The following is a 16,452-nucleotide window of genomic DNA, read 5'->3' as shown; positions in this document are numbered from 1 at the left end:
ACCTTGTGATAAGAAGCGCTGGGTCGCCAGTAAGAGTTGGGGTGACAGCTTGAGTTTCTGTTCTGTGTCAGAGGTCTTGAAAAAGGACAGGTCTTCCCCACCACGAGACATTGGGATAGCACGCACTTTGGGTTGCTTCTTCTTTACATTATGCTCTACAAAGAGGAGGAAGGAAGGCAGATATCAGACTGCTGCCTATGTTACTTATTAGCCATACTTTATCATCAACGACCACAATGGACATCATGTTGTTCAGTTTTTATAGGAACAAAGTCAGAGCTGACATCACATATGACAACTCCACCATAAACATGCAGGCTCTACTCAGTACAGTGGGTGAAAGCGAGCAGCACATTAGGGGACAAAGAATTGGGCGGGCTGAGATAATGTGTCACTGGTGGAGTCAGGAGGCCCCTCATACACATAGATCGCTGGCCAATGCCCTCTAAATCAGCAGGTTTGGCCTCTTATCTTATGTTAATGTCCAGCTTCAAGGGATATTCCAGTAATAAGCACTCCATCACCAATCTACTGGATATCAGCCCGTTCCCACAACTGCAAGTATGTGGAGGAAGAGTATCCACCAGTGCCATAGAATTTGAATAGAGTGGCAGGGTTCATGCTCCATTCACACCTCTCCTAGCAGTGGTCTTGCAAATGGGGGTCCCACATTCTGGCGATTGGTAGGGTTCCGAGTTATTAGACCTACACCGAGTTGCTAAATGCTTCTGACTGGGATACCTCTTTATGGTGGGCTAAGTTTAAAGCGGACCATTCACCTCTCCTGACACGCCTGTTTTAATAGCTTCATGCATTCCCCATGTAATACCAATTCTGGAGCATCTATTCTTATGGCTCTATGTTGTACCATTCCTTTATTATTTCTACTAGAAGTTATGAATGATTTGCTAGCAGTCTGCAGTAAGGGTACAGAGGGGAGGTAACCAGTTGGGGGTGTGTTCCTGCACAGTCTGAAAATGGCAGCACTGATTGGATAGAGTGAGTCTGTGCAGGTACACACCCCCAACTGGTTACCTCCCCCTGTACCCTTACTGCAGACTGCTAGCAATTCATTCATAACTTCTAGTAGAAATAATACAGGAATGACACAACATAGAACCATAAGAATAGATGCTCCAGAATGGTTATTACACATGAAATGCATGAAGCTATTAAAACAGGCATGTCAGGAGAGGTGACAGGTCCTCTTTAAGCAGAAGAAGCGAGCAGGTGTAAACTAGTTTGACTTTCCCATTTGCTCCGATATCTAAACTAGTTGTTCCTGAGCTTCTACATGAAAACTTTCATCGCTATTAACCCCTTAGTGACCACCTATACGCCTTTTTACGGTGGTCACTAAGGGTTCCCCCGTGCAGCGAGAAGCAGGGTCCTGGCTCTCACATGAGAGCCACAGCCCGGACCGGCAGAAGTGCCGATCCGGGCTGTTTAACACTTTACATGCTGCTAGCAATGGCATCCGCCGCATGTATAGCGCTGACAGAGGGAGCGGACTCCCTCTGTCTCCATTCGGCACCCTGCAAATGCGATCGCGGGGTGCCGATGTGTGTGAAGGCTGGCTGGGGTATATGAAGGCCCCAAGCCTGCCTTTATTAGTTTCCAACAGGCTGCGCCCCCTCTGGCATTGCATTTTAAAATTAATCAAAAAGCTGTCTGTTATAGTCTTGTGGGACTATTACCGTATTTTTCGCTTTATAAGACGCACCCCTTCCCCCAAAGTGGGGGGAAAAAGTGACTGCGTCTTATAAAGCGAATCTGTTGAAAATCAAGCAGGCCAGCAGTATTGCAGGAGCTTTTAATTAGCCTGCTCCTGATCCTGCGATTTAAGTGTGGGGCGGGAGGCGGTAGTTAAGCCTTCATTGAATGCCGCCAGCCCGCACTTCCATAGTACGCAGCTGCTGCCTGGGTCCACTCAATAGAAGAGAAAGGGGGAGGAGAGCAGTTCTCCTTCTCCATTGCACTGCCGCCTACACGTACTGCTGATTGGTAGTGTGTGCCGGCGGAAACTGCCGCCTCCACCAATAAGCTTACCCCCTCCCTCCAGTCCGGCCATGAGCGCTGTTGCTACAGACCACCAATGGAACTGCTGTGAGATAGGAGGGAGGAAGGAGTTTTAGTGGCCTCCGTTACCTGTTCTATTCCCTGTCACCTAAAGTCCCTGGTGACAGCTCAGGCTGATCTAAAAATTAACTGTGCGTTAAATAGGACTATAACCCCCATCATCCATAAGAATGCACCCATGTACTGCAGTATATGGGTGCATTCTTAAGGATGAGGGGGGTTATAATAATCCGGACTACATAAATATTATGTAAATTATATATATAAAAAAAATAAAAAATGGCTAATTTATTCTTAGTTGCCACCGTAAGGGTTAATTGCTCTTACCGGTAATTGGATTATTATTATTTTTTTAAATCAAACATAATTTTTATTGTAATATATTTTGTAAAAGATACAACAAGTAAGAGGTGTCTCCTTTTTCCCCTTAAGTTCCCATACATCATACAATATTTGACATACATTGCATCAGTAGCAAAGTCAAGTAATTGGATTTTTCAATAGCCTCCACAACAGCACTTTCAGGAGGGTGTCCCTGCCTCCCCAGAACGTAAAAGCTCAAGTTTAAAAGGCCCCCTCCCTTTACCCGATTCAGTTAATGATATAGGACTCGGTTAGTTAGTACAAGAACTGTATTGATCTAATGATAACATAACACTCCCACAATAATTACACAACTTGGGTAGGGAATCCAGTGCCGTTGTGGAGGCTATTGGAAAATCCAATTACCGGTAAGAGTAATCATCTCTTTTCCCCGGCACCTCCACAACGGCACTCCAGGAGGATTAATAGAGAAATAAACTCTAGGTTGGGACTACTGCAGATAAGACTTTTCTGCCATACGATAAATCAAGATTTTGGAGTACATCTAATTTATAATGTTTAAAGAAAGTACTTGGATTCTTCCACGTAGCTGCTCTGCATATTTGTTCTACTGACGCAGAGGCATTTTCTGCCCATGAGGCCGACACGGCTCTGGTAGAGTGTGCTTTGATCCCTTTAAGGGGGGGTCAAGCTTCTCTGCAGGTAGCAGAATTCGATGGTGTTTCGGATCCATCTGGATATGGTGCTCTTGCTTGCCGCTGATCCCTTATGCTGGCCTTGATACTGAAGGAGGAGATGGTCCGATTTCCTGAATACCCATGAGACTTCCATGTAAGTTAGCAGACATCTTCTGACATCCAGATTATGGTATTTTCTCTCTAAGTCAGAGGCTGGATTTTCACAAAAGGATGGAAGGGACACCTCCTGTTGGCGATGCAATTTTGAGACCACCTTGGGTAGAAACATTGGGGTGTGTCTAAGGATAATACGGTCCTCTAGTACTGTGGAATAGGGTGCTTTACAGGAAAAGGCCTGAATCTCACCTACCCTTTTGGCCGATGTTATCGCCAGTAGAAAGGCAGTCTTTAGGGTCAGAAGCTCAAGTGAGATCTTTTCTAAGGGCTCAAAGGGTGCTTCCATTAAAACCTCTAATACTAAATTCAGGTCCCAAGGAGGAATGGTAGAATGAATAAATGGGCATTTTCTGAATGCTCCTTTTATGAATCTCTATATTAATGGTAAGTCTGCCAGTTTCACATCAAGGAAGCTACTTAAAGCTGAGACTTGCACCTTTATGGTGTTAGGTTTGAGACCTTTGTCAAGACCTGCCTGCAAGAAACCCAGTATGAGTGGAATACACTGCTCAAAAAAATAAAGGGAACACAAAAATAACACATCCTAGATCTGAATTACTTAAATATTCTTCTGAAATACTTTGTTCTTTACATAGTTGAATGTGCTGACAACAAAATCACACAAAAAAAAAAAAAAAATGGAAATCAAATTTTTTAACCCATGGAGGTCTGGATTTGGAGTCACCCTCAAAATTAAAGTGGAAAAACACACTACAGGCTGATCCAACTTTGAATGTAATGTCCTTAAAACAAGTCAAAATGAGGCTCAGTAGTGTGTGTGGCCTCCACGTGCCTGTATGACCTCCCTACAACGCCTGTGCATGCTCCTGATGAGGTGGCGGACGCTCTCCTGAGGGATCTCCTCCCAGACCTGGACTAAAGCATCTGCCAACTCCTGGACAGTCTGTGGTGCAACGTGACGTTGGTGGATAGAGCGAGACGTGATGTCCCAGATGTGCTCAATTGGATTCAGGTCTGGGGAATGGGCGGGCCAGTCCATAGCATCAATGCCTTCGTCTTGCAGGAACTGCTGACACACTCCAGCCACATGAGGTCTAGCATTGTCTTGCATTAGGAGGAACCCAGGGCCAACCGCACCAGCATATGGTCTCACAAGGGGTCTGAGGATCTCATCTCGGTACCTAATGGCAGTCAGGCTACCTCTGGCGAGCACATGAAGGGCTGTGCGGCCCTCCAATGAAATGCCACCCCACACCATTACTGACCTAATGCCAAACCGGTCATGCTGGAGGATGTTGCAGGCAGCAGAACGTTCTCCACGGCGTCTCCAGACTCTGTCACGTCTGTCACATGTGCTCAGTGTGAACCTGCTTTCATCTGTTTTCTGGCAAATGCCAAACGTCCTGCACGGTGTTGGGCTGTAAGCACAACCCCCACCTGTGGACGTCAGGCCCTCATATCACCCTCATGGAGTCTGTTTCTGACCGTTTGAGCAGACACATGCACATTTGTGGCCTGCTGGAGGTCATTTTGCAGGGCTCTGGCAGTGCTCCTGTTCCTCCTTGCACAAAGGTGGAGGTAGCGGTCCTGCTGCTGGGTTGTTGCCCTCCTACGGCCTCCTCCACGTCTCCTGATGTACTGGCCTGTCTCCTGGTAGCGCTTCCATGCTCTGGACACTACGCTGACAGACACAGCAAACCTTCTTGCCACAGCTCGCATTGATGTGCCATCCTGGATAAGCTGCACTACCTGAGCCACTTGTGTGGGTTGTAATTGAAGAGGAGGGGAAACCAGGACCTTTTTGGCCAGAATGGAGCGATTAATATCAATTGTGCTTTCTCTTCTATTACCTTTTATCAGTACCTTCGGAATTATACTGTAAGGGGGAAAGGCATACAGGAGATATTTCGGCCATGGACAGGACAGAGCGTCCACCATCAGTGGGTGATCCCTGCTGGAGAGGGAACGAATAACTCGAGTTGTCTGTTCTTTTGATTTGCGAAGAGATCCACTTTTGGTAACCCCCATTTGAGAGATATTTGCTTGAACATATTGGGATCTAGTGACCAGTCTCCCACTTTTAGAACCTCTCTGCTGAGATAGTCCGCTATTCTGTTTTCCTAACCTTTCAGATGAACCGCTACCAGGGACTTTATATTTTTTTTCTGCCCAACTGAAGATTTTCCCTAAAAACTGTTGTAATTCTTTGCTTCTGGTACCCCCTTGTCGGTTTAGGTAGGCTACAGTGGTAGCGTTGTTGGATAGTATCTTTACATGATGGGTTTTTACATATGGAAGGAGATGTGTAAGAACTTCCAGTACTGCCGACAGTTCCCTTATGTTTGAAGAGGCTGCTGACATCTCTGGGTTCCAGGTGCCCTGAACTACCTGATTTCCTGTATGGCCTCCCTAGCCTCGGCTGCTGGCGTCGGTAGTTATAGTGATCTGATTTGCCGGTCGCCAAAAAACTCCTCTTTGGAGATTTTTCTTTATCTTCCACCAGAAGAGAGATATTTTTACTCTTAATGGAATTTCTATTCTCCTGTTTAAGGAGCTTTGATCTCCGTCCCAGGATTCCAGGAGAAATCTTTGTAATATTCTTGTGTGATGTTGGGCCCATCGCACTGCGGGGATGGTTGATGTTAGATGTCCTAACAGTCTCATGATGTCCCTTATGGCCACTCTTTTTGCTTCGCAGAATTGGGAGATCTTCTGACTTATGATCATCTGTTTTTCTGGAGGTAGAAAGGACATGGAGGTTGACTGAGTCTAGCAATATTCCTAGAAATTTTTTCTGCTGACAGGGAACCAGGTCGGATTTCTGGATATTTATTAGCCAGCCTAACTCGGTCAGTTTCTCCTGCACTGTCTGCAGATGCCCCTGGAGAACCTGAAGAGATGAGCCCGCTATCAGGAGGTCGTCTAGGTATGGAACTATTAAGATACCCTGAAGGTGTAGATACCCCGTTACCTCGCCCATGATTTTGGAAAAAATTCTTAGGGCTGATGATATCACAAAGGGAAGGGCCTGGAATTGGAAGTGGAACTCCTGACCTCCTAGGAGTAGGGCTATTCTGAGATATCTCTGGTATGCTCTGTGTATGGGAACATGGTAATATGCGTCCGAGAGGTCTATATTTACCATGTAACAATTGCGGGATAGGAGATTCACTGTGGATCTGATCGATTCCATTTTGAATCTCTTGTAGGTCATATATTTGTTTAGTTTCTTTAAATTGATTATTAGTCTGAAGGATCTGTCACTAGAACATCCGCAATACCCAGTCCCCATAGTTCTGTGTGCTTTTATTGTGTCAAAAAAACGATTTGATACATATGCAAATTAACCTGAGATGAGTCCTGTACATGAGATGAGTCAGGGACAGTGTAACGGTCACGTCCACACACACACAGGGGGAAGGGTAGTGACCACTGCGCTCCACCCTCACCCCTGGCCCTGCCTACTTGCCTCACGAGTCCTGATGACAGGGGACAACTGGACGGCAGTCCCTAACTTAGGATATGTGCAGGGAAGACAGACAAGACAAAATACGGAACATGAACGGACCGGGTCAGAACCAAGAGAGCTACGCAGTACAACGGATAAAGCAAAGAATGGTCAGGAGAAGCCGGGGTCAAATACCAGGAGAGTAGCGAAGTACAAGAGGAGTCCTAAGAGAGTAGTCAGGTGGGAGCCGAGGTCACAATACCAGGATGTATGCGCAGTACAGGAGGAGCAGGCAGAGGATCGTCAGGGAACAGGATCAGGTAAATATTCAGTAGTCCAACAAATAGCCAGGAACCTAGAAATTAACAGGCAACCTGTAGCCAGCAGGCTGCCTGTATTTATAGTGGGGAGTGAGGGTCATGTGACGTGGCCAGCGTCACATGACCGACAGACCAACCAGTCGAGCACCGAGTGATCAGCTCGGCGCTCAAGGCAGACTAGGAGCAGGGAGCCACCCAGCTAGTAAAGCCGCCCTGGGAATGAGGTCAAACACAGAACCTCACTCCAAAAGCTAAGCAACAGTTCTGTGGGCAATGGGGGACCGAGTGCACCTTCGGAACCCCGTGACAGACAGGACTCATCTCAGGTTAATTTGCATATGTATCAAATCGGTTTTTTGACACAATAAAAGCACACAGAGCTATGGGGACTGGATATTGCGGCCATCTAGCAACCCATGTCCTCAGCTCTATACACAAAATCCCGGTCACAGGTTCCCTTTAATCATATCACGGATTGATTCAAGAAGAGAGGGCGATTCCTCTGCCACTATCTGTCACGGCTGAGGATGGGGAAAACCCTCAGCCGTGCGATGACGGTGGTCGCTGCTTGGCCAGGAGCACAGAATTAGGGAGCAGGTCACCTCCTAACGCATCCCTAATCTGACCCTGACTACTAGCTGCATGAGCCGACCTTGAAGGTAGGAGGGCTCATGCTCCGGAACCTTGGATCCCTAGTAACCCTCCGCAGATCCCTAAAGCTAGGAGCAGGGTAAGACGACCTGTTCCTCCTAGACACGGAGGAACAGGAGTCTCACAGGCCAAGCTACAATAAAGGGGAACATATACAACTCATGGCAGTGGCAGGTAAATGCCATAAGCACAACACCCACCTGCCACAGACACAAAGCCTGGAACCCATGCGCAAGTGCTGCTGTCCTAACACAGAAACGGACACAGCACACAACACACATCACACAGGAACCCAGGACCATAAGCTGCAATAGGAAACATACAACAGACACATCTTCATCACATCAAACAAGATTTATGACCACAAGGGTGGCTCTCAGTGGCAGATGGTATAAACCAGGAGGGTGCCTCCAGCTTACAAACAAGGCTGGAGAACCTCTCAGCTTCAGGTCTCCACTGAGGCTTTATAGACCAAGTAGCCACACCCACACAGACACACCCAGTGTTCACACACACAGAAGGGAAGACTACCACTTAAAGGAGAAAGTGTCCAAATGAACATCACACTGAAGCTGTAACCACAGGCAACGACATGCGTGGCAACCATGTCCTGGGAGTCAGCCTGAAGGCCGGGACACTGCCACCACATGTACACCATACCAAACGTTGCCACGGGCAGCCACAGTGAAGGGAAGTGTCACAGTGCACACCTACATAAACCTCGTGCACACCAGACATACAAAGTGCATAACATACACACACAACCAGGAGTTACCGCATGCACTTGACAGCAAGCTGCCCAGCAACAGCTCAGGCTGCTATACTGCCAAGTACAACCATGTTACCAGCGGCAACCACAGGTGAGGCAACATACCAGGAGCCCTCACCATGTGGTTGACAATAAAACCAAACCGCAGGCAACTGCATGCGGATCCTGAGTCACGACCATGGTCGTGACACTATCTTGTCCGTACATTTAGGACACAGTGACTTCTTGGATTTAGAGGGTAGGGATTTTCATCACATTGCACATCTTTTCTTAGATAAATATCCCCCAGATCTTCTGGTGCTGGTGTCCTTGCCCTGAAAGATAGCATTTAAATCCTCTTTAGGGCTTTGAATAGGGCTACTCTATACACCAGCACCACACCAGTGAGGGAATAGCAATGTGCTCTCTGTGGAAATAAAAATAAATAATAATAATAATGTGAACACTGCCCCCCCACTAACCCAATGTAATATATAAAAGCAAATGTTACATAATAGCAGATAAACATGGAACATCTATGTTAGTATTTATTTTAATGCCAGTCTTAAAGAGGACCTTTCACTAGAATAGAAAATCTAAACTAAGCATACAGACATGTAGAGCGGCGCCCAGGATCTCCCTGCACTTACTATTATCCCCGGGCGCCGCTCCGTTCGCCCGGTATAGGCTACGGTATCTTCATATGTTAGGCTCCACCCAGGGGAACCTGCCGGCGTCTCCTCCTCCCATGCTGTAGCGCTGGCCAATCGCAGCGCTCAGCTCATAGCCTGAGAGGCTTTTTTTTCTCTCAGGCTATGAGCTGAGCGCTGTGATTGGCCAGCGCTACAGCATGGGAGAAGGAGACGCCGGCAGGTTCCACTGGGTGGAGCCTAACTATGAAGATACCGGAGCCTATACCGGGCGAACGGAGCGGGGCCCAGGGATAATAGTAAGTGCAGGGAGATCCCTGGGCGCCGCTCTACATGTCTGTATAGTTAGTTTAGATTTTCTATTCTAGTGAAAGGTCCTCTTTAAGCTGCTTAGTGGTGGTCTGAGATGTGCCAAGTTACTAAGAGCTACACACCTTTTACTCATTTTGGTGCCTGTGGGCAGGTTGGTGCCCCAGAATCTGAAGTGAACGCCAGCTAGGTGCTTGCGTACATTTTAGGTGTTACTTGCACCAAAAAACTGGCAGAAGAAATCTTAACGGCCACTTTTTTTTTTTTAACAAATGTAGTGGCACAGTGCAAAAGGGCTAAAAACTCAATTTTTTTTTAGCACAACAGGGCTCGCATAAAAATTGGCGACTTTTTGAGCCCACTGTTCTGGCACAGAGGGCTTGATAATTGACTCCTGACAAATGCGTTAGGCAGAACAGAAGGTATATGGGGTTTGGGAAAGAGTCGTCATCCGAATAATCGTATTGCTGACATCTACTTAAAGGGGGTTGTCCCACAAAATATTTTTACAGTTTTCAAACCAGCACCTGGATCTGAAGACTTTTGTTATTGCATGTTATTAAACATTTTGTATAGCCAGTAAGTTATTCAAGAAAATGTATCTGTATAGCGCCACCTGCTATTGTTTTTTTTATTTCTTTGCCCTGTTCACTGAGAAGGTCGCACATGCTCAGTTTCATCCATTTAACTGCCTCCTGAGCTGTGATAGGCAGAGCTGAGACACGCCCCCCTGAGCTGCAGCAGCTAAGACACGCCCCTTGAGTTTTCAGCTTGATATAAATCTAGCAGAGCAGTGAATGGGGAGATCTCTGGATCCATGTGAGGTACAGCGCTGGTTGTAGCTTTGTTAGAAAGAGATTGTCATGTACGGTATGATGTCCGATTCTCATTTTTGAAATTAGACAGGATTAGTAAATCAGCCCCACTGTAGCTATATTAGTGCCATACCGTGCTCAAATTATACTGCTATACAGTATATAAATTATACCAAAACTGGTGCCACATGGGTGGAAATTTAGTGGGCTTCATGTACTTAATGCAAGATCCCAAAGCTTATGCCCTTTCTGTGCATGGCCACTTTCATAATGCATATTATGCCCCCCCCCCCCCCCCAAGAAAACCTCCTCCCCGTCTCCTTACTGGAGTCTTCTGATTCATCCAGGATCTCGGACTTGATAATCTCTTCGATAACATCTTCCAGAGTGACCAGCCCCATCACTTCATAGAACGGGTCTCCTTCTCCTTCATTGTTCACCTTCTGTACTATAGCCATGTGGGACTTGCCTGGGAAGACACATAAAACAGCATGTGAATGAGAACAGGCCAGCCATGGTTTCAGAACAGCACATCATAGCAAGATGAGCTCGACACTAAGTGGTACCTGCCATTGACATCATGTAGCTTGCAGGGATCATCAACCTTCCGCTACTGTGAAACTACAACTCCCAGCATGCACATTTAACTCAATTCGTGGTCACCCCCATAGAAGTGAAAGGAGGATTCTGGGAGTTGTAGTTTCAGAACAGCTGGAGTGCTGGAGGTTGCTGATCCCTGGTTCGGAGATGATGCTTGTATAATGGGATCGTTTTCATATCTCTTGCTACCATCACTGCAAGAAGGTACCCCCATGGTTGATGTAGGGGCCTCCTTCCCATCTGGAATAGCAGACACTCATATACAGACCCAGCTCCGACATAGCCGTATCCCCTCACCCTTCTTGAACTCCTCCAGCACAGCGTCCAGCTTGGTGTCACTGAAGACAAAGTGGACCGGGTGGCTGTAGAACCGTGTAATGGTGCTCAGAGGGGTGCAATCGTCGGGGTCTACAAAGGCCAGGTCTTTCAAGTACAGGATGTCCACAATGTTGGAGCGCTCATTCTCGTAGACCGGGATACGGGTGTAGCCGCTCTCCATGATACTGGACATGGTGTTAAAGTCCAGTAGGGCATCGCTCGGTAGCATGAAGCAGTCGCTCACGGGTGTCAATATGTCTTCCACTGTCCGGTTCCTCAACGTTACCTTGCTGAATTCATCCCTTACCAGCTCAATGTAGGGATCCCCACATCTGGCCAGTTCTAAAATTCGCAATCTCAGGCGACAGCAGCTTGGGTCCTGCCCAAAGACCTTCTCGAGGAGCCAGGATAGGGGAAACGAAACAGGCACGGGCAGAAGCAGAAAGAAGTGGGTGAGCCAGAGACACTTGGATGCCAACCAAGGACCCCAGACAGAAGTAACGGCAGCAGGCAGGGCTTCTCCAGCAAATAAGAGCAGTCCAGCTGCTGAAAAAATGGCGCCAGCCACCGAGCCTATGGCATAGTAGAGGAGGACAGCAACAGCTGCATTAGTAATACAGCACAAGGCCAAAAGGGAGATGAGCGTGTAGCCTCCCCATCGAGTCCTGAGATAATCCAGCCGGGTGGCACCCGATCTCTCCGAGGGGGAGCCCCAGTCCTTGAGGATGCCAAGTTCAGGGGGTTCTAGAATTAGGGTGCTGAGCTGTATTCCTCGAAGAAGGCCAGACAGCAGTACACACAGGACGATGAGCAGAGCCAGGACCCACACCTCCAGGTATTCTTTTTGGGAACACTTGAGGCCCACCACCTGAGACCTAGGGCTGGGTGAAAACGGGACACACTGCGCCTGCTCTACCCTCACCCATGGGGGCCTCTCCTCTTCTTCATCCTCTGCCACTGTGACAACTGTGTCACCCCCTGGATATATGATCCATTCTGCCCCCTGGCGGATACACAGGTGATAGGCGAGGCCTTTCCCCCCTGTGACCCCATCCTGAACCTTCACAGTGACTAGTCCCGAGTGCTCACTGCACACCACGAAATCATCCAGGAGATTCAACGGAGACTGTGCCGCAGGGGTACAACCTTGGCCCTCAGGGGCCCCAATGGACAGCCAGGGCCAGGTGTCATTCCGTAAACCTGAGCCGTACAGACGGAGACGGAAAAGAGAACCAGGACGAGCCCTAATGACCCCGCCGCTCATAGACACTCCAGTTCCATCTTCCAGTCGCAACCCCAACACCTGGGCCTGACCACCGGCCTCATCTATCAGCGACGCCGCTCGTGTCACCCCAAATCCAGCCACTAGTAAAAGCCGCAAAGCAGCAGCGGCCATCTTGGTGGAGGCAAAAGCCGCCCCGCGCACAATATAAGTACTGCGGCCAATCATAAGCCGCCGCCGCTATTTCAGCCCAAACGCGGCACTCCCCGACAACCAATAAAAAGCTAGTGTCGTGAAAATGGGGCGTGGTTACAGGCAGGCAGCTGTAAACAAGAAGTGGAGCCAAGACGGGCTTAACCCCTTCCGTACCAGGGGCTCAGGAATAAAAACAATGGAAAGATTCTGCCAATGGTAAGATTGGTGCAGAGAACACAGGGCTCCATTATTATGCGGGGCCCGGGCACGCTGTGTACCCGCATGTAGAGCCCTGCGGCGCGGTGTGTCTGCCAGCACTGGTGCCACAGTCACATCCGCATTCAATACATTCCAAGCCAGGCATCAAATTACAGCTCCATTCACACTGAAAGCCCAGGGCACAGCCTGAGGACCGCAGAGGGCTACACAGGCTGGGCTCGGCCAAAACCATCGTTTTGCTACCAATGTCTGCAACTTTTAATAGACTTTATTTAGATGTCTTTTTATTTCTGGTGTAAAGTGGAACTGGCTTAGTTACCCATGCGAACCAATCAGATTCCTCCTTTCATTTTGGATAGCTCCTTTGGAAAATGAAAGGCGGAATCTGATTGGTTGCTATGGGCAACTAAGCCAGTTCCACTTTACACCAGTTTGATAAATGACCCCCTTTGTTTGCTTTCACTGAATGAATGAAAACATCATTGTCTATGAAGAGGCTGGGAGGAAAAAAAAAAAAATGAAAAAAGATCCTGAATACTTACGCCCAGAGGATTTTATAAAGGGCGAAGGTAAAACCCGCCGTATTTCTGCCGTGGACTTGCTCGCAGTTAAAGGCCCCATTAAAAAAGACCTTAGCTGTGAGGAGACACCTGCCACAGTGTCTAGTGGCGTCCGTCCAGACAGCGTGCCAAGAAAGGACATGTTCTCTCTTACGATGTTCACGGCTGCAGCACGGCCTCCTATTAAAAGCAATGGAAAGAGGATACTGCGCAGCCGCCAGCAGCAGCTTTTTGGCGAGGGAGGCTGCGAAAGACTTCATATAAACAGTGCCTATGTTCACATGGGCAGGGTTTTTATTATTATTATTATTATTTTTAATGTAAAGAACAGCTATTACTTTTTCATTTATTTAATCCACTCCTTCCTTTGGCGTCGAAAAGTGCATAAGGGAACCTGTCGCCTGGATTTTGGGTATAGAGCTGAGGACATGGGTTGCTAGATCGCCGCTAGCACATCCGCAATACCCAGTCCCCATAGCTCTGTGTGCTTTTATTGTGTAAAAAAAACGATTTGATACATATGCAAATTACCCTGAGATGAGTCAGAGCTTGAAAATATGACTTCTCTGGTCACACAGGTAAGATATGACTCTTATGTTAATTTGCATAAAAAGCAGGAAGTACAAAAATGCATAATACTTACTGACTTCGCCTGCAAATGAAATTAAAAGTGTAATTTATATGTTTAGGGTAGCACAATGAACATTTAGAAACGCTTGTGTGGGTAGCATAGTAGAGGCGACAGGTTTCCTTTAAATTATCAGGACACCCCCTATCCGCTTTGCCTATGTGGTTCCCCTATAACGTTACATATCATTTCATCAGTGGATGACGGAAAAGCACTGCGCCTGACAGACCCCACAGATTCAGAATTTGGGTTGGGTCAAGGTGTTAAATAGCACAGGTAAAAATTTTCGGAAAATTTCTGCGGTCGAACCTCCAACGCTGCTGTGAACCTAGCCTTATAGAGTCTTCAACGGGAGTATTCCCAGCAATAGTCACGTGGACATTGCTTAAAGGGGTTCTCCACTCCTTTTATACTGATGGCTTATCAACAGATCAGGCTATCAATATATGATCGGTGGGAGTCCGTCTCATCGCACCGCCTATAGATCAGCTGTTTGCTGTAGCTCCGATGCTGGATATCAGGGCTGAACTACACAGCTCCGTACGTGGTATAGGGAGCGCCGCAGTAACAGTTCCATCCACTGTGGCGCAACTTGCAAACAGCTGATCAGCAGGGGTGCTGGGTATCGGACCCACGCCGATCACATATTAACGACAGGTCATCAATATAAAAGGAGTGGACTTAGAAGGGGGGGGGGGGGGGGGGGAGGAAACTAAACAAAATGCAATCCCCCCCCCTATCCCCGTTAAAAACACATGCATGCTCGGCCAAGCCAGTGTGCATTTATAGGAGCTGGGTGCAATAGCTTTTCAGTGGACGTGTCTTCTTTGTGAGAATGTCTACTAGGCCTAATGACGCATTTGCTTCACATACTAATCGCCAGCTTAGGACATGGGAATCGATGTAGGTGGCGGTTTTATCTATCAACACCGACTAAGGCCGCTTTCACAGTGGGGGAGATCAAAATTGGTGCAAAGCAAAACTGCCTTAGTTGCCCATAGCAACCAGTCAGAATCCACCTTTCAGTTTCCAAACAAGCTCTGAAAAATGAAAGGTTGAATCTGATTGGCTGCTATGGGCAACTAAGCCAGTTCTACTTTACACCAGTCTCTCCCAGTGTTTGGTCAGTGCTTGTGAGGAAAAACCAGGAGTGGAGCCTCCGCAGAGATAAGGAAGGATGGAAAGATTTGCTCCAGTTCTGCGTTTGTGAGCCAAAACTAGGTGCGGGTCAAAATCACTGATCAAACACTGACTACAGTGTGAAAGTGGCCTTATACTAGAAGCAGCCAATCAGAGCTCTGCTCTCATTTCTTAAACGGCTCTGTAAGCTGTGATGTGATTGGTTGCTGTGGGTAAACCAAGCTAAATTTTTCTGTCAGTTTTGAACGAGGACCCCTTGTGTCAGGTTCGGAAGGTGCTATTCCCACACGCATAGCAGGTTTACTTCTCTCTACTAGAGTCCATTAATATAAAAATCAAAATAAAATCACATGTGGAATAAAGGAAACAGCTCAATTATAGCACAAAATGGTGTACAACGCAACGGGAATCGGACTTATGAAAAGAGGCTAAAAGAAAACCTGGCGCCCACTGCAACCAATCACAGCGCAGCTTTTATCTTTAAACAGCAGTGTGAGAGATGAAAGTGGATCTGTGATTGGTTGCTATGGGTAACAGACCATATCATAAATCTCCCCCCAATCTCTGCAGCACACGCACAAAATGTCTCCCAGGGACAGTGCAATTAAATAATAAACTCTTTAATAATTAAACAATTTATATATTTACAGTCATCATAAATCATACACTTTTTTTAACCACTACCCCTCCGGAGGGTAAAGAACACACAGGGGAAAAAAAGAAAAAAAAGAACATAAAACAATTTCCCTTCTTTGGAACTCCGTAAACAGGAATAGATTTTAAATTTTAAAATTTTGCTTCGCTTCCAGTCCCTGAGCAAGAAGGATCAGATCCAGCGATCTGCCACAGCCGCACGTAATGACGTATGGCTTGTGCCGCCTCGTGTACTTTGATCAGTGCCCATAGCAACCAATCACATCACAGCTTTTATATCACGACCTGAGCCCTGGAATAACAAAGCTGGAATCTGATTGGTTGGGATGGATAAACGTGGTATGCTTTTATACATGAGGCTTATTTTTTTTAAAAGGAATTTACTAGGTTATAACAAATGACTTACGGACACACGGATTACTTCTCCTCAGGACAGATCACTGATGTCAGATTGTTGGGGGTCCAACTCGCGACACCCCAGCTGTTTGACTCCATGCAACATCATACATTAAAGGGGTTGGGCCAGAAACCCATTTTTACTTTAACGAGATGTTCACACGGCAGCTTTTTAAGCGAAATTTTGGCGCGGACAGCTGCACTGAAATTTTGCCGAAAACCCGCCAACAGCGTCCACTCGCTCTCCCATACATCTCAATAGAAGACAGTGCTGAGGATTGCGGAGCGGCAGCAAGAAGGGACATGTCCTTACCGCGATCCTCAGTGCTGCCTCCCATTGAGATGTATGGGAAGCAGAGAG

General features: G+C 47.2%; 1 protein-coding gene across 6 annotated transcripts in view; it reads right to left on the bottom strand.

Moving 5' to 3' along the window:
* The window catches only part of CNNM3 (cyclin and CBS domain divalent metal cation transport mediator 3), a 33,557-nt gene extending 21,062 nt beyond the window's left edge, over positions 1 to 12,495 (bottom strand). For all 6 annotated transcript variants that reach the window (XM_040414503.1, XM_040414502.1, XM_040414506.1 and 3 more), the window contains exons 1-3: positions 11,057 to 12,495; positions 10,485 to 10,628; positions 3 to 155 (exon numbers count right to left, since the gene is read on the bottom strand). In XM_040414503.1, the coding sequence (XP_040270437.1) occupies positions 3 to 155; positions 10,485 to 10,628; positions 11,057 to 12,473 (1,714 nt within the window). In that variant the 5' untranslated portion in view covers positions 12,474 to 12,495. The remainder of the gene's footprint in view (positions 1 to 2; positions 156 to 10,484; positions 10,629 to 11,056) is intronic.
* Positions 12,496 to 16,452: the final 3,957 nt, after the last annotated feature.

This window comes from Bufo bufo, chromosome 1 (genome assembly GCF_905171765.1).
Source record: "Bufo bufo chromosome 1, aBufBuf1.1, whole genome shotgun sequence".
In the NCBI taxonomy this organism is placed as follows: domain Eukaryota; kingdom Metazoa; phylum Chordata; class Amphibia; order Anura; family Bufonidae; genus Bufo; species Bufo bufo.
Note: the sequence above shows the minus strand (reverse complement) of the source record. Positions and strands in the feature narration are given on the sequence as shown.